This window comes from Cryptotermes secundus, unplaced genomic scaffold (assembly GCF_002891405.2).
Source record: "Cryptotermes secundus unplaced genomic scaffold, Csec_1.0 scaffold1274, whole genome shotgun sequence".
NCBI classification, from domain to species: Eukaryota; Metazoa; Arthropoda; class Insecta; order Blattodea; family Kalotermitidae; genus Cryptotermes; species Cryptotermes secundus.
Window position 1 is genome coordinate 893,266 of NW_019718632.1, and position 23,659 is coordinate 916,924.

At 43.8% G+C, this 23,659-nt stretch overlaps 1 protein-coding gene across 1 annotated transcript in view; it reads right to left on the bottom strand.

Annotated features, from left to right (window-relative positions):
• Positions 1 to 448: 448 nt before the first annotated feature.
• LOC111863082 (neprilysin-2) overlaps positions 449 to 23,659 on the bottom strand; it is a 35,766-nt gene continuing 12,555 nt past the window's right edge. The window contains exons 2-14 of the mRNA XM_023849086.2: positions 17,412 to 17,539; positions 13,562 to 13,675; positions 12,761 to 13,006; positions 12,278 to 12,489; positions 10,850 to 11,026; positions 10,070 to 10,287; positions 9,641 to 9,799; positions 8,417 to 8,560; positions 7,199 to 7,295; positions 4,616 to 4,784; positions 4,410 to 4,528; positions 3,411 to 3,542; positions 449 to 2,633 (exon numbers count right to left, since the gene is read on the bottom strand). Of these exons, the coding sequence (XP_023704854.1) occupies positions 2,295 to 2,633; positions 3,411 to 3,542; positions 4,410 to 4,528; positions 4,616 to 4,784; positions 7,199 to 7,295; positions 8,417 to 8,560; positions 9,641 to 9,799; positions 10,070 to 10,287; positions 10,850 to 11,026; positions 12,278 to 12,489; positions 12,761 to 13,006; positions 13,562 to 13,675; positions 17,412 to 17,539 (2,254 nt within the window). The 3' untranslated portion in view covers positions 449 to 2,294. The remainder of the gene's footprint in view (positions 2,634 to 3,410; positions 3,543 to 4,409; positions 4,529 to 4,615; positions 4,785 to 7,198; positions 7,296 to 8,416; positions 8,561 to 9,640; positions 9,800 to 10,069; positions 10,288 to 10,849; positions 11,027 to 12,277; positions 12,490 to 12,760; positions 13,007 to 13,561; positions 13,676 to 17,411; positions 17,540 to 23,659) is intronic.

A 23,659-nucleotide genomic window follows, 5' to 3' on the forward strand; every position in this document is an offset into this window, starting at 1 on the left:
AGCCACTCAAGAAATACCCAGGATTTTATGGAGCCCAAAGTTTTATTATTGTGTTCAGAAGACCACACCACGGGTCCCTGTCCTGAGCCAGATCAGTCCAGCCCAGAATCCCCCACCCTTCTTTAAGGTTTAATTGTAATTACTAGCTAGTCTATATCTAGGTCTTCCTAATGATCACTTTCCTTGAGGTTTTCTTACAAAAATTGCCTTCGTGGTCTTCTAATCTTATTTATATGTCCAAAAAAGAATACAACTTCTTAGAACAGGTCAAGTCAGATTTGTGAAATAATCCTCTCACCATTCTCTGTGCTCATGAGTGGGGCTTCTCGTTAATGGTTGCTGGTGTAGGCTTTCTGCCTCACTGCTAGATGTAGGTATCTGATGGCTCAGGAAAATTGGTGCTGCAGTTGACTCATCGTCACTGAATGTGTAACCAGATTCATTTTTGGTTTTAATAAATTTATTTGTACAAAGAAAAATCAACTTTACAGTACAACAAAAAAATAAACCTCATATTTAAAATGTGTATCTTCAGTGTACAGTCTTGTTTAAAAATGTGCAGTGTGGTATCATGATGCAGACAGCTAATAAGCATGGTGCATTGTAGGGTTCCAAAGGATTACTTATTGTCAGAGCACCTATTCATCTATCTTCAAGAGTAAAATAACTGGAGAACTACTGGATGGATTGTAGCAAAATTTGATGTTAGGAGGTTTATGAAAATTGTCAATCCATTTAAGTCTTTCATTTACAGTGGCCAATTTTAATGATCACATTAGTTAAAGACTTACTTTCATTTCTGTTTGTACCTTGAACATAAATCACTAATTTTTCATTGGAGTTAAAAACATTCAAAGAAAAGTTACAGGTAAAAATAAAATATATTTCATGTTCAGTATACTTTTCGCATAAGTCTTAGAGTTTTTGAGATAAGTAAGTAGCTTAAGACTATGCATACATTTCCAAATTTATTTGTGTTTTCAATGAGTTTTACAACTTTTCCCCTTCAGTATCACAGATAATTAGGAATATATTGTGGCATATTTCTCAAAGCAAGAACTGTGGAGACAGAGAAACAGCTGTTGCCAGGTAATGGCCCGTACACACATAGCAGAGGAATGTGTCACACACACTGACATCATGCAACAGTAGAAGAGGTGTTGCAAGCGGAATTCTCTGTGGGTCCACGCCACACTTGTTGCTATGCACCTGTGCAGTAAACACATCTCTGCAGCAGTGAATCAACATGCAAAAATAGAGGGAACAGTGTTTTCTGTGGGTCTGCCCCAAAGATGTATAATGAGGATCTCATGCAGCTAGAATGAGAACTGAGTCAAGTCCCTGAGTTGGCAGAATAACTGGAAAGAAATTAATTAAACTGCTCAAAGAAGGCTTCATAGTGTGCTGCAGTTACAGTGAGACTGATATAAATCCATTGCCAGGATAAAACTAGTGAAGTCTGAGAGAAGGCTAAGCATTTCCTAATGATTTGTGAAGTGTGTAGGTCAGCGATAGCGCTGCATTACTTGTAGTTATGAGTTGCGTGTATGAGGCGTCAATAAGTCCAATCCAAAACCCATCTAATGTTCACAGCCCCAAAATACTGTGTCCTAAAGATGGAGGCAGAACTTTATTCCAAAATAATGGTAATCTTTACAGTCACCACCTTGAAAAACTCAAAATCTCACGTAGGAATACATCAATTTCTATGGAGAGATGGTTCCTGCACAGTGAACATTTGGGTAGGACATAATTTTGTTATCCAATTTATGGCGCATTCTGGTTGTAGAAAGGAACACTAAGCTGGGTAATATTAATAGAGATCTTCACATCTGTGCAATATAAGAGGCTAATATGTAGAGTTGTGTTGTAACAGGAGGTAAATAATGTTCTGGCAAGTGCGGTTGTTGTTCAGGATCTGAGATATTTCTGTCATTTGGGTATCCTTTGGAACCCTATAATTATTTCGCTGTGCATGAAAGCAAGGAACTTTGCGATGTTAGTAAAAAGCAACAATGAGGGATGACCCACACTGCAAGCAGGGAACACCACAGCATTACGAGTTCATTAAATTAAATTACTTGTTATCAAAATGAAGTGCTCATAAAGGCAGTAAGTATACTGGCTTACGGCTCAACTTGTTCGTCCAATAGCACTTAACTTCCTTGTCATAAAGGAACATGCCTTTCAGAGACATGTGAGTAGTACTGTGCCTTGTAACGCAGTGCACAACACTTGCGTTTTACAGTCACCATTCACTCGTTTGTAGTTCGGGAAATTGAACGCTAGAGAGCTCACCACACTTGACACTTGTGAACGGGGTTCATGGGTGAACCAAGCGGACAGTTGAAGTCTTCAGAAAACTCGATCATATTTGACAGGGGTCCTAATACACGGAACTGTCCAAGAGAATGCACACCAGTGGTGATACGTTGGCGCATAGCTTGGATTCGATATTTGGTACACCAAGTTTGTGCTGCAGACATCCAGAACATCTGGCGTGGCGAGTAGTTGAGACCAGGCAGGCGAGGTTCCACGTAATTCCGTTCAGTCCATCTCAGATATGCATAATATGCCTCCTTAATTCCTCCATTGTCTGCAATGTTCTCGCCCTGGGTGTTGATTCCATTTAGCTGTACACAAACATCAAAGTAATGTGAATCAAGGGTGTTGAAAGAGGGCTGCAAGTTTCTGGCAGAAAGTAGGGTTATCTTATAGGGAAGTTGTGTCAGTCCTTTATCTAGATTAGTGGTGTTTTTATTGAACAGATTTTGAATAAGTTTATTCATATAATTCGCAACTTCAATAACATTACCACACATTCAGCGTAAGATTTTATACTTGCTGTATGTTTATCGGATTCAAAATGTTTTTATTTTGAGACAAGCAGAAGTGGCCCTTCTTTACCTGGGATATGGTTGCTTTTCTTGTTAGCATAACAGTATATAGTAACTAAAACTCTAAAGAAGGCTTAAGACTCAAATTAAGAAAGTAATTAAAAGAGAAAGATGGGGAATTAGGATGCAAATCACGTCCAAAAACTTTGTTGCGATGTTTGCACATTGCTTTAACAGCCGTGACTGCCATACATAATGGCAAGATTATGAGGTGAGCTTCATAATATCTTTGGGTGTTCAAGGGCAGTCTGTAAAAATATTGTTTAACGGCTTAAACATACATTTGTAAGCAAGGTCTGTGGCCGATTCGTTTGGGGGAAAAGAAAGTCCTGATAACACTGTTGGTGTTACACTTTCCTGCCTCATTCACCCTGAAGATTGCAACTGTATTGTACAACGATACATTAGAGCAACGTGGCCAAACCTCGAAAGCTGAAATTATGTGTCGGGTCATGGCCACGAAACCCTAAGGACAAGGAAATGCTGTTTCTGAATAAGGCCAGGACAACTCACGTGCAGTCCCGTCTCCTCCTCTGTGTAATTGCCATACTGTTCTATGATACACTTTGCTTTCTGGAGGTATTTCTTCTTTGTGTCTGGCTCCCACCATTCCACCAAGTTGCCGTCCTTGTCAAATTGTCGGCCCTGTGGGAAAGTACCAGAGTTCTGTGAGAACAGCCTCAGGAGAGAGAGAGTGAGCAGAGAGCAAAAGGAATGGGGGGTAGTCACAGACATTGCGTTTATTGCAGGCAAAACTAATAGCAAAAGTTTGGCTCTGAATGTTCTTAAGCGGTGTCCATTTTTCCTGGTAAATGTAAGTTGGAAAGAAGATAATGCATTGGAAATTTAAGAAGATAAAGTGGGTGGAAGTGAACTGTTATGCAGCGCAGGAAAGAAGCTGAATAAAATCTTTACTGCATTGGATCATAATTTTGCAGCAGCATAAAATTCTGATGTTAACATTGGAAAGGCTGCATTAGGGTGAAATTTGTTTAAATAGTATTTGCATATTAAGAGAACATATGCTGCATCTTCGTTACACAAACTTGTCCGTTAATTAATATTGAAGTATATATTAATGTAATAAATACACTCTGTTGGGGAAAATGCAGAATTTTTATGTTATGTAAAAAAAGGTATAGCTGTACCTGTAACAGGCTGTGGAGGCCTATAGCATTGCAAGACATCAAGGCTTCCACATTTTCTATAAAACTGGCTCACAGATGGCAGTGAGGGTGTCAGCGTTACATGTTGGCCGCCCTTTATCCCCAGGAAGATTCCTGGTACTCATTTCCATTAGAGACTGAGCCAACCCCTAGGCCCTAATGCAGCTGGAAGGTTTAGGGCAACTGAAAAATCCAGTGACCTCATCAGGAATTGAACCTGTTACCTTCCAGCATGTAGCACAGTGCCTTAACCAAATACACTACTGCGTGCCCCTGTACTTTTATGTAGGAGGCATATATATTTATTAACCATAAAGCTTCACACAGTTTAATAGTTGTTCCATACCTGATCGTCGAAGCCATGCGTTATCTCATGGCCAATAACAAATCCAATCGCTCCGTAGTTCATGTAGCGTGGACGTTCACTGTTGAAGAAGGATCCTTGCAGGATGCCAGCAGGGAACTCTGGAGCAAGAAGGAAAACACTGTCTAGGGGACTGTTGTCTTACTTTGTTATGGTGCAAATTGGCGACATTCTAAATTTCTACTCACGGATGCTGTTTTCAATTGAACTATAGAACGCATTGACAATGGCTGGACGTCCATGTGTGATCCATTCAGTCTTGTTGACCTTCGTGCGAAGTCGTCCAAATGAATAGTTCATGCCAAACTTGGTGACATTGAGGATGCTCTCCAGATAAAGGTGTGGGTTCACTTCAAGCTGTGGATCAAACGCAATTGTGTTGCTCAATCCTAAAGGAACTAACAGTGGATCACACTGCCTTTAAATAGTGGCATCTGTTGGCGATAATGACCGTATGTAAAATCCATCTACTGTACACCCCAGGGTACACCTTCCAGAACAGAAGTCCCATTGCTGTATGAATATGGGGAGTCTGCTGAAAATAGAATCTAATAACTTTCTAATGATCTTGCAATGGTCTGCGTTACAGAGTAATGGTCAGGCATCACATTACCTAGTAGATCTTTAATACTTATTAATCTGATCGTTTCATTCAGTGTCATTAAATTATGTACCATATAAATAATCTCTTAATCAAAGCATGTGTCATGTGCCCCAAATTAAGTTACAATTAGCCCACTGCTTGGAGACTGAGTCAGGTACACTTTGAGGTTCAAAATATGATAGCCCTATCAGGGATGTTATATATTAGCAAACAGGATTTGAAGTTGTCATGGTGGTGAATGATAATTATATGGTTTTGTGGGGTTTGAGGTCATGTGCTTTGTTAAANTTTTGAATTGTTTCATTTTTGGTCCGTTACTCTATCAATCACAAAGTCAATAGAAAGTCCGTCGAGTGTAACAATTTTGTAGGTCACTTCATTTATCACTTCTGCCTTACATGTTTCAGTTTAATAAAACCATCATCAGAGGCACATAGTACAATCATGAAAACACTGTCGTTGTTTAAGATGTACACAGTTATATTTGCTGCGTGGACGCTGCTACAATATGTCGACGTGTAAAAGCACAACACTTGCTAGGATTGTTGAATGCACGTTCAATTCTCACATTCCATCCGAAANTAAATGGTTTTGTGGGGTTTGAGGTCATGTGCTTTGTTAAACACAAAGAGCCTGATGCTCCCATAGATGGAGACTCCGTTCCTTCCGGTTTACTGAGATGTATGACATTATATCCCTGAAGACTATGAGCTCAGTATTTGTACCGTACTGTCATACCATTTATGAATAACTCTTGTCCGTATGTAGACCACAAGCCATGCAGGGTCATAGTTCATATTAGTGGCATCCTTACTGTTATTGTCATCATCATCATCATCATCTTATCATCCCCACACCACAGGGCACTTCTGTCAAAGACACTGATGTGAAGCAGGCGGCAAGCAGGGCGTGCGTGCCGCCTGCTTCATGCTGGGCTGTTGTTCGGTTTATTCTTAGACCCTGAAGATGGAGGCGACATGTTGGTTGACTTTAGTGGACTATATGGCATTACATCTCAGACAATAGGGCCCTGAGAAACATCAAGTTGTACAGGTTCACCATTCTGTTTCGCATTTAAAGGTGTAAAATTAATGTTTAGTAACCAAAATGGCTTCATATCATCATTTGTGGTCATTTCTTAAAACATGGAACTCATATTGGATCACTGTAGCCATTTCGTTTTTAGTTTGGCACCACTGCAAACTTAAGCTCCATCTGTTTGTAACTTATTGCTTAGACTAAAAATGTGACTGGGTACTTACAGAACAAAGTTCAGGCTGCAATGAAATGAAAGAAATTAAGTCTTAAAACACTGTGGGCACTGAACACGACTTTGACAGACTGAAGCACCTTCAGAATTTGTACACACAGAACTCAGAATGTTTTTCATTGGCCAGCAAATAAATGGACAACCCTCGGGTAGGACGTGGAACTCTGTCTCCCCATGCACTTCTGCATTTTTACTCCTCACAATTATCATGCTTTTTATATGAAAGATATCAAATAATATAAGCATTAAATATCTAGTGTACATGAAAAGGTAACTTCCTATTAGTTTCCTATTGCAGATCTCACAGACAGCGAAAGATATTAACAAAATTTGCTCCGCACTCTCACCAATATGCACGCACGAAAACAAACATTAAAGCAGTCTGCAAGTACTATAGTAGAATTTTTGTGTGCAGTTCAAATTTTCATTTTCCAGGCAGTGTTTTAATTACTTGAGTAAACTTTAATTGTTATCTTCATCAAATTCATGTCCATGGCATGTAGAACTGAGTTCACCTCAGTAACTCTCCGTTACAATAATCGTAGATGTTCTACAAGAGGTGACCATGGTCTAATTTTTTAACTTGAGTATTTATTATTCTTTGATATTCTGATACTGACAGGGAAAGTAACCTTATACTGGTTGAAGGATGGATATTTCTCATTTAAGCTATCTTTTGGGACCAATGGATGTGAACACTGGGCTAAAAAAAAACCTTAAATGGATGGAATATTGTAGTGAGATTATTGACTTAAGTGAGGAAAACCTTTACATGGAGGGTCCATTATACTTCCTGAAGCACGTGTTTTCAAATATTTCCCTATTTTCGAAGATAAGTATGTACTCTGTCACATTCTGCCATCTTCAGCAGAAATCTTGTTTCAAGAAGTCACATACCTTATCATAGAAGTCCTCAAGTTTGTTGTCATCAAGCAGTTCATCAGGGTATGCAATGTGGACAGCCATTGCTTTCGCTTTCTCTAGCCCCTTCTGCCTGTTGAAACAAATCATGCTGGCATTAGAACTTCACACTTCTGTCTATCTGTCAGTACTCAGGAACAAAATAGATAAGCCATCGACATTAGCACTGTGGGCTTACAGACTATTGACCAAGTAATTTTGTAGGTTATAAGCACCCATGGTTTCATCATGCACAAGACCCCAATGTTACATCAGGTGTACCATATACTTTTAACATTAAGCAACGCTCCATTTTGGCAGCACAGTGTATTTATGTGTTTAAGGTCTTTCATTCTGGTCCGTCACACTAACCAATTAACANCCTCCATTTTGGCAGCACAGTGTATTTATGTGTGTGTGTCATTCTTGGAATAAATAACAGTTAACTGGTTGGGCTTTGTAATGTAGATGTAAATTACCTTCTTTGAGGTGCAAATGATTCATTGAATGCTATTTAATAAACAGACTTCAAAAGGGTGAATTTGTATCTGGTTCTTAGTCTGTTCATTGTGTCTTTCTTCCCTTCGTAGTCTGTCCTCATTGAATGCTATTTAATAAACAGACTTCAAAAGGGTGAATTTGTATCTGGTTCTTAGTCTGTTCATTGTGTCTTTCTTCCCTTCGTAGTCTGTCCAAATAAAATCTGTAGTCAGTCTCATGAATTTCATCTGGGATTGTCCAGATTTCCCTCTCACAGAGGAGACTTTTGAAAGCTAATGTGGCGTGGATTCATCTTCTTCTAGTTTTCTGTATTTTAAACCATTTCAGAATATTCTAAAGATATACCCAACCACCTGAAGATGGAGGCAGCAGATTCCTTCAGAATGTTCCTACCTGTCTACCGAGCTGCCCTGCATCACAGCCAGAAATCTTCATGTTCTCTGCCATTAGAATGTCAGTTGTCTTGGGCCTAATCAACATTATGGTCTTCTGGCATGAAGTGCCATGTAGTTCGGTGGGTAGGTGACAACTTTCTGGAGGGACCACCTTATGTGACATCCCACAAGACAGTAATCTTGATTTTGACCAAAACCTCAGATCTCATTTTCTTGTAGTTTTCTATAATTCAAATGCTTCAAATATGCTGTGAAATTGTACCTAATCAATATTCTGATAGAATTTTGACATAATTTCCTTTAATTCTTGTGTACTTACTTTGTTTTCTCATCCATCCAGTCGACATTCATGAGGATATGGATAAACTCCTTTCTGATATCTTCCACCATCTCCATTGCCTTGGTCTTGGCCTCCTCCTTGAAGAATTTCCGCACATAAAGCGATCCCACAGAGATGGATAAGCTGCAATGAATATCATCACAATTATCGCCATGCCACAGACAAAACTTGACAGGAAGAAGAGGGGGCAGTCTGTGAGTACAAGTTACAAATCACACAATAATATTCACATAAATAACCTCCTATCCAGTATGTACTGGGGCTTTTTCCCAGGAAGACGGTGGCTGGAGTGTGGTGCTGAGTTTTATGTCTACTCCCAAGTACATCTTCCTGTAGTGATACTCAGACACTAGAACAACTTTAGCTGTACCTCCTTTCCACACCTAGAACTCCCAAGTCTTTGGGTCATTCAGCCAAAAATTCATGCACCGGTCTTGATTCCTCGATGCATTTTGATTACCCTAACAGTGTCTGGTGGGTGCTGGAATAGCTTAGTCAGTATACTGACAGGCTGTACAATAAGAGAATTGGGGTTCGATTCCTGGCAGAAGCAAAAGATGTTTCTCTTCTCCATAGTGTCCGGACTGGCTGTGGGGCCCACCCAGCCTCCTGTCTAATGGTTACTGGTGGTAAAACATCGTGGCGTGAAGCTCATCACTCACCTTTCACCAAGTGCCGTGGTCAATATTAGGATCTCAATGCTCATTCCCCATTACAGTTTCATGACATGGTGCTTAATTAAGTAAGCATAGATGTAACAAATCTGGTGACGTGTACAGATTATGAAGCTCCTCACTGTGTAATTTTGTTCATCTTCCTGTTACTTCCTCTCTTTCATTTACAAACTGATTTGGTACTTAAATATTAATGGCTGACTGCCATGCTGTCCACTACATCAGTGATGCCAACCTTAGAAGCTTATTTGTAAACAAGACCCAGCACCTTACCCCACACTCTGACACCAGCAAGTCCAACACTTACACTTTTGGTTTTGTTTTTAAAAATAAATATAAACTTCTAAGATTGGCAGCAATATTTTGGTGGATAATATGATAAATTTTAAAGTTACTTGGGTCTCCCATTAATATGTAAGTAAGATTCTTGTACAGTACATCCTATGCTACGCAAATCCACTCTTAAATCTTCATTTTCCCTAGGAGCACTGTCGACAAATTCAGAGGGCCTGACAGTAAAGTTACTCACCCCCCGCTGACAATGTCAATACACTCTTTCCATCGAGCCTCCCGTTCTGTCTTTCCAGACAGTGCTGTAGAGAATTTCAACTGTCGATTTCTCAGTTCGTCATTTAGATAGTTGACGCTGGCTCCTGCCACGCGGCTCATCACGTAGTTGGCAAGAACCCTGTAAAACAGAGTCACTCAATTTCTGTTCTCATAATCTCAGTTACTGCAAGCCAAGGTACATCATACTTTGTGTAGACAACCTTGCAGAGGACATGTCCTGTGTGAGCATGTTAGAATTTCTTGCCAGTATGTAAATACTGAAAGTATGTTGGATATAGAACCTAGTAATGTTATGATGATCACTTCACGGTCTGTGTTACTAACTGATGATAACCCACCCATGTTCCTCTAGTAGACTGAGTATGGTGATTGTTGTAGGAATACTAACCTCTTGGGGGTCTCTGCCACGAGTTTCTCCAGGCCCTTGATGAAACTAGGCACAGCGACCACAATCACCTCGTCGTTGTTGATTTGCACATGTTCTGGCAGGATGCTATTGAAGTATGTGAGCCATGGGATTGTGGGAAACTTGCTTTGCATCTCGTGGACTGTCATGGCATTGTACAGTTTGGTCACATTCCGACGTTCCTCACTTGGCAATGACAGCTGCAAACATTATTCATTAACAGTCTTGCAACATGAGTAAATGGTTTACAGGCTTAAGCAAGGCATGGAGTTGTTTATAGTCTTTCTGATAATACTAATTTAAAGTTTAGATTTAAATGGGGAATTGATTAAAAGAAGCATGGTTAAAAATACCTAAATGGTGCTGTGAGACGGTAATGGTTTGGTTTATATCCATTTCGACAGTTTGTAGCTTCATACAAGCCCTGCTCTTTGATAATCAGGCTTAACACAAGAACACTTCAGTAGTTCTTAATATGGAAAAGTGGTGTTTAGCTTGATGTCTGTATGCATGTATATACTTGTATGTATTTGCTTCTCAATAGTGTCTGAATGGTTAGGCAGATTTTGTTCATATTCAGTACTGAAGAGACTGGTATGTACATCTGTGTATGCTTGTGTATTAAGCCACCAACAGTTGTCTACCAAACAACAGTCAATTTAATTTTCAAGGTGACATAGCGAAGGGTAATCATTTATGTGAAAGTATGCACTGCTTTTTTATTTGAGCTGAACATAAGCATAGAGACATGCAGACACTCACATTGGCCAGTTTCATCTCAAACTCGATGCTGTCTCGGATCTCCTTGGTGGCACGGTCCCTGTTTGCCCCCAGGATCACCGCAATATCCACTACATACTTGTAGTATGCATCCACCAATTTCTCGCTGAATCCCTTGGTCAGGTACTCCCGACTTAGCCCCAGAGACGCTTGGTCCAGCTGCAAGCAGAGTTTTGCAAATTAAACTGTTCCTTAGGGAGGGCAAGATATGGCCAGCTCTTCAAGGCTACATTTCAGTGGGCATGCAGTACTGGCAGATATACAGGGGGAAGTTTTCGTATTATACAAATGCGCATAAATATGTTTACATCATTTCTGAAGAGGAATTGTGAGCAGTAAGTTCTAGCAGGACATTCTGACATATTTTGGATACATTTTTAAACTTCCAGTTTGAAGGTTATGTTCACACATTGTGCTGTATGCTTTTGTTTCCAGTTATACCACACACTGTAAAATATTGGTATATAAATGTGTAAAATATAAGGTTGTCCCTGTGCTTAATTAAGCACCATGCCATGAAGATATGAGGGATGGAGGTATATCTCCATTCATTCTTAATCTCAGCTCTGACTGAACATTTGTGGTGACCTTTACGTCCTGGCCATGCTACCTCTGGCAGCATTGAGCCCTCTTTACCCATTGAATAGGAGGCTGGGTGGGCCCCAAAGCTGGTCTGGACAATGTGAAAAGAAAAATAAAAATACCGTCCCCCTCCTGATGAGAATCAAACACTGATTTTTTGCTCATCATTTATGTGGTGATATTTTATATGAATGTGTAGAAAGTTTAGGCTTCTTATAAGTTTTATGACAAATTTTGTGTGAGGATTCGGTAAATTCTGGAAGATATTTTCTTGTTATGTGATCAGTATGACTACAGCCTCAGCTGTGTAAGCTGGCCGGAGGGACAGAATATTCGCCTCTGTCTAGTGCAAAGATCGGCAATGCAATTCTATTCCAGCGTGTTGATGGGATGGGTAACTTTAGGTTCAGAAATGTATTAGATGACCATGGCTCAGTTGTAGGACATTCTTATTTTGCTGTCTCCGTGTCCATACTGGCCCTGAGGTCCATCCATCCTCCTCTTCCATGTGTATCTCGGGGGATATCAGAAGTGCGGAGTTAACTGCTATCGAGATAGAGCTGAAGTGAAAAATGTGTGGAGTTTTGAATCCACTGTCCCTGTATGCCCATATAGCATAGTGCTTTGACACACTAATAACCATCTTTGCCTTTACATAACATGTTCCTGTAAATTCCCCACTGAAAATAATGTAGAGATATTTAGTCATATCCAACATGGATTTATCCATTGACATTTAAATTCAAATGCAGGTCTGCATCGTGCCTCTGACCTCATCATAACATGTACTGCATGGAAATTCTTAGAGAAGTTCTGTAGGTAACTTACGTTAATGGAGCGGTATGAGGAATTTTTGGCGTCAGTGGACACTGAAAAGTCCATAAAGTAGTCGACGCTGTAGCCCATAGCTTTGAAGTTGAAGACAGACTGACGCCAGTCGAACTTTCCGGCGTCCCAGGCGTCTCCGTCCAGTATTGGCCAGCCTCCCAGTTGGCGCAGAATGTCCAGCAATGGTGTGAAGCCACGACTCTCGATGTGTGCTGCAACATTGCTTACTGTCAGCAATTGTGTTCTCAAAACGTATTCAGTGTCGTGGAAATTGTTCTCTTGATGGTATGATCAGAAATAAGGGAGGTGTTGCCCTACAACTCGGTAGTGTTTTCTTCTGCGGTGTGATCAAAAGTCAGAGAGCTATTGTCTATCGACTAGGGAATGTTTTCTTGGCGGTACGAGCGGAAATCTGACGGTCATTATTTTGCTTTCCCGGAGTGTTTTCTTAACGGTACGAGTCAGGCTTCAAGCGCTACTCACTCTTGTTCATGCACGCCCTGAAGAGATTCTTCACGAGGCGGAAAGGCTTCCTGTCTTCCTCTGAAATGGGCTCCTCTATGACGGTACGCAGTTGCTCCTGCAGCTTGTCAGTCACAATGCTGAAGCCATTTACGGTCGATTTCTCGTCGGGAATCACCGTGTTCTTCACGAACTGGCCGCATGCAAACTTGTAGAAGTCGTCGCACGGCTCCACTGACGGATCCATGCTCTTCAGGATGCTGGAGGCTGCAACATATACACATTGGCTAAGCTCCGGGTTGAGCTGTGGTCCTGGCCTTACTAAGGAGTGGCGCATCTAGTGCAAACCTAATTTGTGCAGATGTGGCTAGCAGTGTCGCAGTGACGCCACTAAGGCGGTTCCTGTGGCTCTGTTGAGCTGCAAGATAATGTTTGCTACTGTCGTTCCACTAAGAAGCACTAAGTTTCCCTTTAATCATTGCCAATATGGCACCACTAAGCAGGGTCAGTGGTCACCCATGTAACCTATCCGTTAAGTCTATGCCAGCGCCGCGCCGGTAAGTAGAGGTACTCTACCATTAACCAGGCCGTTGTGCCGCGCTAGGAAGCTCGCACTAAGTGTAGGCGATCAGGCAACTGTGGCGTCGCCATCTCCTGACTAAGCCTTTCTGTATGGCTGTTCCGAATTCCCACATAAGCTAGACCACTGGAGCTGCGGAAATCCTTTAAACCGGGTAACTGTACCGATACTAGTCCTGTATTTAAGTTAGGTCACTGTGCCTACCAGTAGGTGGAGACACTCTGGCGCCGCTTGAGACGTACCTGTATGGACGCAGCCCGGCGTCAGGCAGATGTCGCTCCGGTCGGTGCCACCTCTCCTCCCAAAGAATTGTCCTTCCGTCCCTGAAAGAGCAGCGGGTAAGGTGGGAAGGGATTCTGGTTGTGGAAGGGTGTCCGAGGAGGACTCTCATTAGTTGCTTAGTTTCACAGTTGTTTCCCAGAACAAGTAAACAAGATTTAGTGCTTAGCCCCTTCCATGCTACTCTTGATTTAGAAAACAAACTTTTTCCTTTTGTATGTTACCACTGAAATATACAGGGTGTTTCACGACTTTAGGGCATAACTGCAGGAGGTTATTTCCTATGTCTCTGTGATCAAAAAAGTTCATATAAACATGTGTCCGATTTTGGACGGTTACGGAGTTATGACCGTTTTAAACTCAGAAGAGAAGGTAACGATTACTGACAAACGGAACAAAATAATAAACCAGCATAATACATGATACATTTAAAGTATGAATGTAAAGTTAACTTCGTGAAATTACTTTTATTTTTAATTTATTATTGCTTAAAGCTGATTTTCGAAAATGCCACCGCTGGCCGCAACACAGGCTGCCGCTCGATTGTGAACCGCGCGGGTACATACCAACCCACCCCGCCTTAGGTACCTCTCAAGTGTCGAGATAACGAGAACGCTCTGTCTGCAGCTGGCTAAAAGTAGCGATCCGTCAGATGATAGCGCGGTTCACACGAGGGCGTGTACGGGAATGAAAAAACGGTCATAACTCCGTAACCGTCCAAAATCGAACACATATTTATATGAACTTTTTTGATCACAAAGACCTAGGAAATTACCTCCTACAGTTATGCCCTTTATAGTTTGTATTGTTAAAATCGGCAATAAGCAGCTGCTTTGGAGTGCCCAGAGATGCGAGAAGTACTTACCTTTGACTGCCGTTTCTGAACGCGACCTGTCGCTCGTAACGTGGGGAGGGTTGACAGAGGAGAGAGTAACGTTGTATAGGATTGCCACATAGCTGATAGGCTTATACATATATTGGGGATTACCACTTATGCACCTGGTTTGTATTCTAAAGTAACCAGTTCGACTCTTGAGTCCGGTGAACTGTCCTAAATGAGGCGTTTCATGCTGTTTCTTGGTTCTTCCAGGCAAAGATTGGGATTGTGCCTTCATCCTAACTGTGATATATAACATATGTTGTCAGATATAATTACGTAAACAACTCTTTTAATATTATCTTCCCATTTGTTCTCGATGTTCCAAATGGTCTCATCTCATGAAGTTTCCAAACCAACATTTTGTATGTATTTTTTTTTTATTGGTAGGGCTCTATGCAGTATTCAGAAAACACCCTCTGCATTTCTCTGCCATATTACCTGCTGTCCTCAAGAGCTTCGTGGTTTTACTCAGTGTTGTGACTTGATACAGGTCATGGTCGCCTTCTTTCAGGTTATTGCCGATCAGTTTCCTATCTCACTCGACGCTACATAATCCCTTCAATCGAAGCAGTCCGTATGGTCCTTCCATCCGTGGCTAGTTCTCTCAAGTGACTGCTTTGGAACTAAATACTTTATGCAATGTTTCCCTTGCGTGCTATATGACTGACCCACCGCACGACTAGCATTACCTGTCCTGTGCCGTGGTCTGCCCTTCCTCTGCTCGCGGTCCTCTGAGTGCGAGATATGTACATGACGGAATGCAAACATTTTCGAAGGCCGCTTGTATTGACACTCTGGACAGCCTACTAAATTCTGAAAGTCACGTGGTTTAAGGGCAAGTTGTAAAACTCTGTCTTCCCAGTGTTTAATTTCGTCAGAGTGAGAGGACATTCTCGTAAGGAAGCGCAAATTCTGCAGTCATGTAATTCGGGAGACACGCAGCTGAGGGTCTGTGCTTCCGTGATCTACACGTGTCCTCAAACTGATGCTCGCTGTTCCATGCAGGGGAGCTTCTTGCTGTGTCCGCGCAATACTGTATATCGCGTCCAATGGTAGGACGATTGGTGAAGCATCAATTGGAAAGGATCTGAAAATAAGACATCGCAGCCTGACCGAAGTAAGGTAAAAAGGTAAAGCTATCCCTGTAACAGTCCGTGGAGGCCCATAGGATTGTGAGACGTCGAGACTGACACATTCTCTATACAATCGGCTCACAGATGGCGTTGACGTCAGCCTTACGCGCCAGCAGCCCTTTCCCCCAAGAATATTCCTAGTACTCGTTTCTCTTAGAGATTGAGTCGACCCCAGGGCCATAGTGCGGCTGGAAGGATTAGGTCAATTGAAAAAAATCCAGTGACCTCATCGAGACCCGAACCCGTGACCTTCCGGTTTGTACCATAGTACCTCAACTAACTACGCTACCGTGTGGGGCCTGATCAATGTACTACCCAGAATATTTCTATAGGGCCTGAGGAAAATCACGTAGAATCTCAGGATAGATTCGAATACGAGTCTAGAGCGTTACGGCTACCGCGGCCCGCTCGATAAGACTGCTGAGGGCATGCGCGATGGACTACACATTTGGCTGCTGCGTAGGAGAGGAGGAATTTCGGTGGGGAAATGTCTTGGAAGAAGTCCACGGGACCGAACTGCGCTATAACGGGTGATAGAAATTTTGTCGTAGCGGTGCTGTGCTGTATAGCACAGTTCCGCTCGATAAACCGTCATGGACCATTAACATCAGCGCTACTCGCTGCTCAACCGTTTTTATTCATAAAGGCAATTTATTATGTTTTTATTCCACTCGTATCGCTGTGCACTGTTGCGGAGTTGCGGCCGGAACTTCCGGCTTCTAGCAACCTTCATGCGACCTATATCCAGTGACTGTCGCACATATCGGGGGGCGCTGGGAAACTCAGAATGCAGTCCTCTGTGGTAACTGTGTTGTGTTTACAGCAAGTACACATCGCACCGGGTCGGCAATTGTTTTTAAGTCATATTTCCTTAAAGAGCCACCAGGAGCCGGGATAGCTCAGTCAGTAGATTCCTGGCATAAGCATGTAGAGTCTTCCTCTTCTGTAGTGTCCAGGCCGGCGAAGGAGTCCACTGAGGGGGCTTGGAGCTGTACCTCCGCTTACCCATACTGTGTCTTCATTTAACTGCCCGGAAATTAAATTTGGTACCAACTTTTATTATGGACATTGAAAACGAAATTTGACGAAAGCCGGTAGGTGATGTCGGGTATTACAGAGTCTGGTAGGACCGGCCCTGTTTGCGTTCATTTTACGAACTGTACCGAATAGTCTTAATACGATAACTGCAATAAAACAAATGGCTTGTGGTCCCCGCATGTATGAGACAAGTTACAAGCGGGAGTTCCTGTTTCACGACGCTTGTTATCATCCACAGAGTTCATGAATGGTGCATCGCAATGAGTGACAGCAAGTGAAATGTGTCTTTTTAAATATAGGCCGTACAGGAAGGACTGAAGAAAACCAGGAGATATCTCAGGCATGATAGCCTCTCCGCGTACAAGATTCGAACCGAGTCCTTGCCAAATGTATTAGCTCACAACTATTAGAGCAGGATGTTTGACACAGTGCTTATGTAACATCCACTTTCCTCATCCAGTGGTTATGTGAAAGTTGCTGTCTGATTTTTTAGTTGTGGTCGGAGATACCTAAATGCGCACTGAGTTTGGTCAAGTTCACTGGAAGGCAGTAGACATTAAAAGCGGTGTTTGAGTTAGCCAAGCAAGGACTGTGGATAAGTTTAAGTTCTTCAGCTGCTGTGCGACGATACAGACGTAACACAACGCCCACTACTTGTGCCGTACTTCGCATTGCGCGGAACTTAGCAGCCACGACTAAGAAGTCGGACTGTATTTGGTGGCCGAGTTCAATTGTTTAAGGAACCAGCAGTTCGGTACTGACCTTGCCTTGGCTGGCTGATGAAGATGGCAAGAACGATCACCAGGGCAGTGACCACGCACCAGGCCACTGCCGCTAGGATCGTCATGTTGCGCTCCATGCTGGTGCGTCGGCGCCACCATGTTGGGTTCCTGCAACACACGAACGTCAATAATGTCAATATCGTACAGATTCGGGGAACACGCGGTAGCGTAGTTGGTTGAGGCACCATGCTTGAAGCCGGAAGGTTGCCGGTACGATTCCCGATGAGGTCATTAGGTTTTTCAATTGACCTAATCCTTCCTGACGCACTGTGACCCTGGGGTCGACTCAGCCTCTAACAGAAATGAGTAACAGGAATCTTCCTGGGAGTAAAGGGGGCAGCGCGTAAGGCTGACAACCTCACCGCCATCTGTGAGCTGATTGTCTACAGAAAATGTGGCAACCTCGACGGCTCACAACCCTATGGGCCTTCACGGCCTGTTATAGTGATACGTACATTTCGGATCTGGTGAACGGACACCTTGAGTGCTTCGTGTTTTTTTCGGTAACTTCAAACCAAGTCATTGCATAACACCTTAAAATAGGCCGGTACCACTTCCTTACAGTTCCGTACCATAAGGGTAGAGTTACATGTTGTGTGAGATCTGAGGTTCTTACGGCAGTAGCTGAGACGTAACGCCGTGTAGTTTGGACGTTTCTTTTGTGAGGAACATCTTGCCCCCAACTGTAGGGTCCGTCGCCGTTCTCTTTATTCCTATTGGCTCGCTCAGGACCCCGGTCCGTCTTCCCTCGCCATTCGTATTCTTCCATTTTTCTACGATCGGCGTACACTTCTATCCTGAAGATGGAAGCAGCATGTTTTTCGAAACGTTGGTAACTATCTGCCACACTAAATGGCATCACATCTAAGAAGACAACGATCTTCGTCTTTATCTCATTCCTTTACCTGGCTCTTGCCATGAGCAAAAACGAGGTTCTCGGAACCGAGTCATGGCTGTAGAAACATTGTATGTAGGATGGACGAAGGATCTCTGTCGACAAGTCAGCGTACTTGCCTGACAGCAGAGAGTGACCAGGGCTCCTCAGTGGAAACTCCTAGAAGCTAACAGTCGCTTAGCTACAGGATATAGCAGCTTGCCATAAAGGCGGAAGGAGAGTTGGAGGTATAGCTCCATGCTTTCCTAACCTCACTTCATGCCCCTACCGCATTACTTCTAGTCCCCATTGGACAGGAGGCTGGGTGTGCTTCATAGCCTTGCCCCTACTGGAAATCCTGTCATCCAGCCCGTAACCTAGTCACTATGCTGACTGAGCTACCCTGGTAGGTAAAATAGCTTAATGGCACGGTGAAAGTGCATGCTTACGTAATGTTGCGTCACGGTGACGCGACAGCGGAGACGGCGCTTTGCGGCCTGTGATGCCGGCCCGCCCTCTTACCTCTTGGGACAACAACCTACCATTCGTCTATGTTGCGCTCAGGAACCCTCTGAAGCCTGAAATTCGTCTAAATTATTCGGTTCGTACCTCACAGAAAACAGAGACCTGCCGATTAGGGAAGTGCCCGCTAAAAATTCAGCTACTCGAGAAGTTCCCTACATTTTATGGAACCCGAAGGTTCATTACCTTGTTCACAAGAGCCCTCTACTAATCTCCATCTTGAGACAGATCAATTGAGTCCATACCACCCCAACCTATTTCTCTAAGATCCATTCTAATATTATCCTCCCACCTACGTTTACGTCTTCGTAGGGGTGTCTTTCCTTCTGGCTTTACCATCAAAATCCTGTTATGCGTTCCTCTTCGCCCCAATGCCTGTTGCATGTCCTGCCCATCTCATCTTGTACTCGATTCTGATTACACTTGGAGAAGAGCACAGGTTATGAAGCTCCTTTTTATGCAGTTTTCTCCAACCTCCATCCCTTTTCGGCCTTAATATTCTCCTCAGCGCCCTGTTTTCAAACATCCTCAGTCAATGTCCCTCCCTCAATGTGAGAGGCCGAGTTTCGCACCCGTACAAAACTGCAAGCAGAGATCAAAACGTTTAGCGGAGTAAATGTGAAGGAAGCAAATTATTATTGCTACTGTCCGTTGCTTGGGACACTCGGTAGCATAGTTGGTTGAGGCACTATGTTACAAGCCGGAAGGTCGCGGAATCGAATCCCGATGAGGTGGATTATTTTCAATTTACCTAATCCTTCCAGCCGCACTATGGCCCTGGGGTCGACTGAGCCTCTAACAGAAATGAGTACCAGGAATATTCCCGTGGTTAAAGGGCGGCCGGCGCGTAGGGCTGACAACCTTACCACCATCTATGAGCCGATTGTCTAAAACCTCAACGTCTCACAACTATGGGCCTCCACGGCCTATTACAGGGATAGCTTTACTTTTTACTTACTTTACTGTCTGTTGCTTTGCTTAACTGGCACGTACGTTGGAAATTGTTGCCAATCACCTCTCTGGTGCACACTAATCATGTCAGAGACCTTTACGAAACATATGGACACAGTGCGCCCAGCCTTTCTTTTTTCTGGCCATTGCGTGACTTAGAGGACAGAGCAAAGCGAGCGGACCACTCTGAGGCCTTCTGCTCCACTTTCCTCCAATCTCCGCGCTCGCTGCTTTTTGTTGCCGCAGCGAACGGAGAAACGGCAAAAAATGGAGGCTAACCGGGCACTTGAAGCTTTTTGTTCCGTTTAGAAATCGGTCTGCCTGTAAGCGGAAAGAATGATGCTAATGAGCACATAAACGTGACAGTCGTCGTCTCGAGTGTTCTTGTCCGACTATTTCCATCAGCAGGTGTAAGGGAGGAGGCCCGGAACTGGCCTCGATCTCTGCACCCAGTCCTCTGGAAATTGGAAGTTCCTGTGTTTGAATCTCGGTCGAGAGACCGCAACATCCTCACTGAAAGTTTTCGTCCCTCTCAGTCGCTGTAGACAAGCGCCGGGAACCTGCCTCGCCTCCTTCCATATCCTTTCCAATTCATTATTCACAGGCAAATACAGCCGGAGCTACTGACAGCGTCGTTACACAAACCGCAATCCAACAAATGAATACAGAGAAGAGCACTCTCTGACATGCGCAGTGCTGTCCCTTTGTGGCCAATAGCTGGACTATATGGTCTGACTGAGGGGTGATGAATTCGGAACGAAGTGGTCGTGGCTGATCGAGGTACTATCGCGGCACATGCCTGGAGGGACAACCACGATATACTGCGCCAACCTGATCAGTGGTACAGTTATATCTGTTAAACTATGCTACAAGCCTCAAGGTTGCAGGTTCGATTCCCGATGAGGTCATTGGATTTTTCAATCGACCTAATCCTTCCAGCCGCACTATGGCCCTGGAATCGACCCAGCCTCTAACAGGAATGAGTACCAGGAATCTTCCTGGGGTTAAGAGCGGCCGGCGCTTAAGACTGACAACCTCAACGCCATCTGTGAGCCGATTGTCTAGAAAATGTGGGAGCCTCGACGTCTCGCAACCCTATGGGCCTCCACGGCCTGTTACAGGGATACCTTTACTTCACTTTAAATAAATGTAAATCAAAGCTGAGATACAGCTTTATTCGAGACTATTCGGTTCGAACCCCGAGTACAAAGGTTCCCATTGGTTTGTGTTAACCTTTCCATTGGTAGAAGGTAAACTTGACCCTGTATTTAATAAATTTATGAAACACCGCGCCCTGATGGCTTATAGTGGGGGGTGGAGACATCGCTGCACGTTCGCTTAACCTCGGCGCCAGCTTCGGCCGCTTTACCCGCTAGTCACTGTGTAGGATGTTGGGTGGACCCTAGAGCCGGCGTGGAAGCGAAAAATCTCCTGCCCATGCCCCTGCCGGAAATCGAACACCGATTCTTCGGCCGTACAGCCGGTAGCCCTTGATATGCGGCGCAGTGTGGGTCACGCGCCGGTGGAGGGCAGAGAGCCAGAAGCGAGGCGATTTGAATGCGCGTGCTGACTGAGCATGCGTCATGGGGCCTTGTGTCATCAAGGTCCGAGTTACGTTTCAGTACACAGTGGTGACCCTGCTGACCTTACAGAAAGGGGAAAGTAACAGTCTGTTCTAGAGACGCTCGTTTCGATTCTCGGCCAGGACACTGATTATCGTGACTTTTTTTCAGTCAGTCCCTCGAGACAAGTGGGGGCAGTCAGCGTAGCTTTCACACCCTGAGAACCTTCTGGATTCCAACTGCTGACCGTTACCCCAGACTGGGCCGCAGGTAAAAGTGGTTGAAGTGCCGGTCGGTACAGTTAGGCTCTCCACTTTCTCCGTCGCACTTTCTCCGGGTCTCATCATAACAAAAACGGGACTCGAACCCACAAGTGTTGGTCCCTAGGAGTCTGCTCTCGGACCGAGGTACAGGAACTGGCACTGCGAGTCATGGCTGAGGCTTTCCTTCCTTTTCCTCAGTCCGTGCAGACATGTTCCGGGATAATGTCTCGAGTAGGCCACGACCGCTTCCTTCCAGATCCATTCCACTTAATCATCCCACTATTCGTATGTGTATAGTCTAGGTCAGGAGTGGGCAAACTGCGGTCCGCGAACCTATTGTGAAAATTTCTGCATAATATTATTTTTACATTTATTTCGACATTTTACTTAAAGTGGAATCCAAGAAGTTGGCAGTATCTGTAAGCAGCACTAATGCGGTGATTAGTGGCGTCCAGTATAGAAATTATACGTTTCAGCTTATGAAGGAGTCACATCATTCTGGCCCGAAAAAGAAGCACTTGCAACCCCTTATCCGTCTGTGTAGCTGAAGTTTACCCACCCCTGATCTTGATGTAAGCCACAGCGTCAAGTGTGCAGTACAAATATCTTGTACAAAACTAATTATTACTAATTATGACTATCTCTTCTTCTTCTTCTTCTTCTTCTTGGCTGCCGCGACAGACCAGTCTGTTCCAAGGCCTGTCCCGTTCCCGGGTTTATGCTGTTATGTTTGTACGTGTGGCTATTTACGGTGTAGGCCCTACGAGTGACAAGTCAGGGATTGAAAACCCTGACTTCTGAGATGTGACGCCGTGTACACCGGTAGAAATTCAGTGATATTTCGAATGAACCTACTGTCTCCATCTTCAGGGTCTCGAGGAATAATAAACCACCAGCAATGCAGCAGAACCGGTCTACACGGCGTCACATCAGTGAAGACAGTGACCTCTGTGGTAACCTCACATCAGTTAAGCTGATAAATATGTTTGTAGTGTAATAATTATGTTGCGTTCTCTCTGTCATGTTGAGTTATCCCGAAACCTGTGAGAGTTACGGAAACATGAAGTAGACATAAGTCACGTGTTCCATTTCTAGCCTACCACGTTAGGTGGGTCCCTTGTCACCACGGCATGGCGCGTCCTCAGGTTGCGGATGGAGGAGACGGCCTCCAGGTATGGAGGGAAGCTGCGAATACATTGAATAAGCAGTCGCGGACAGCCGGCAATGGGTGGTCCTCCAGCTTTGGGGTTGGGCGTGGGGCTAACAACTCCTCGCCGTAAAAAAATAAGCTTGTTACGAAAATGTACACAAAACATCGGACCTGGACGGATCCTCTGGATACTTCACAACTTGTACTCTTCTCCAAGTGTAATTAGAATGAGCAGATCAAGGAGGATGAGATGGGCAGGGCATGTAGCACGAATGGGGGAGATGAGGAATGCATATAGGATATTGGTAGAAAGCCAGAAGGAAAGAGACCACCGGGAAGACCAAGGCGTAGGTGGGTGAAGAATATTAAAATGGATCTTAGAGAGATAGTGTGGGATGGTATTGATTGGATTGATCTGGCTCACGATAGGGACCAGTGGAGAGCTCTTGTGAACACGGTAATGAACCTTCGGGTTCCATAAAATGCTGGGAAATTCTTGAGTAGCTGCAGATTTGGCTTATCCTCAAGGGCTCAGCTCCATGAGTAAGTAAATTCCATTTTAGCCTGCTTTCCCTATTACGAAAAAAAAATAAAAGTGGGCTTATGAGATCACCTTGCTGTCTGTGTGTCTGTATGTGTGTCTCCCCCCCCCCCATAAACTTTTGAATGCCTGAACTAATCTTTATGGAACTTGGTATGTTTATCATGGCACCTGAGCCCATTTCAACGCGCTGCATAAACCCCTCCCGTCAGTAATGCCAATATTGCAGGCTCTCGAATTGTCGAGGTAAATGAACTAATTGTACTTGAATGCTGGAACTTAATCTGTAGGCCTGTATCATGCCATTTCAACAGCCTACTTTACAAATCCCTTTCCTACGTAATGCCAACATTGCAGCCTCTCGA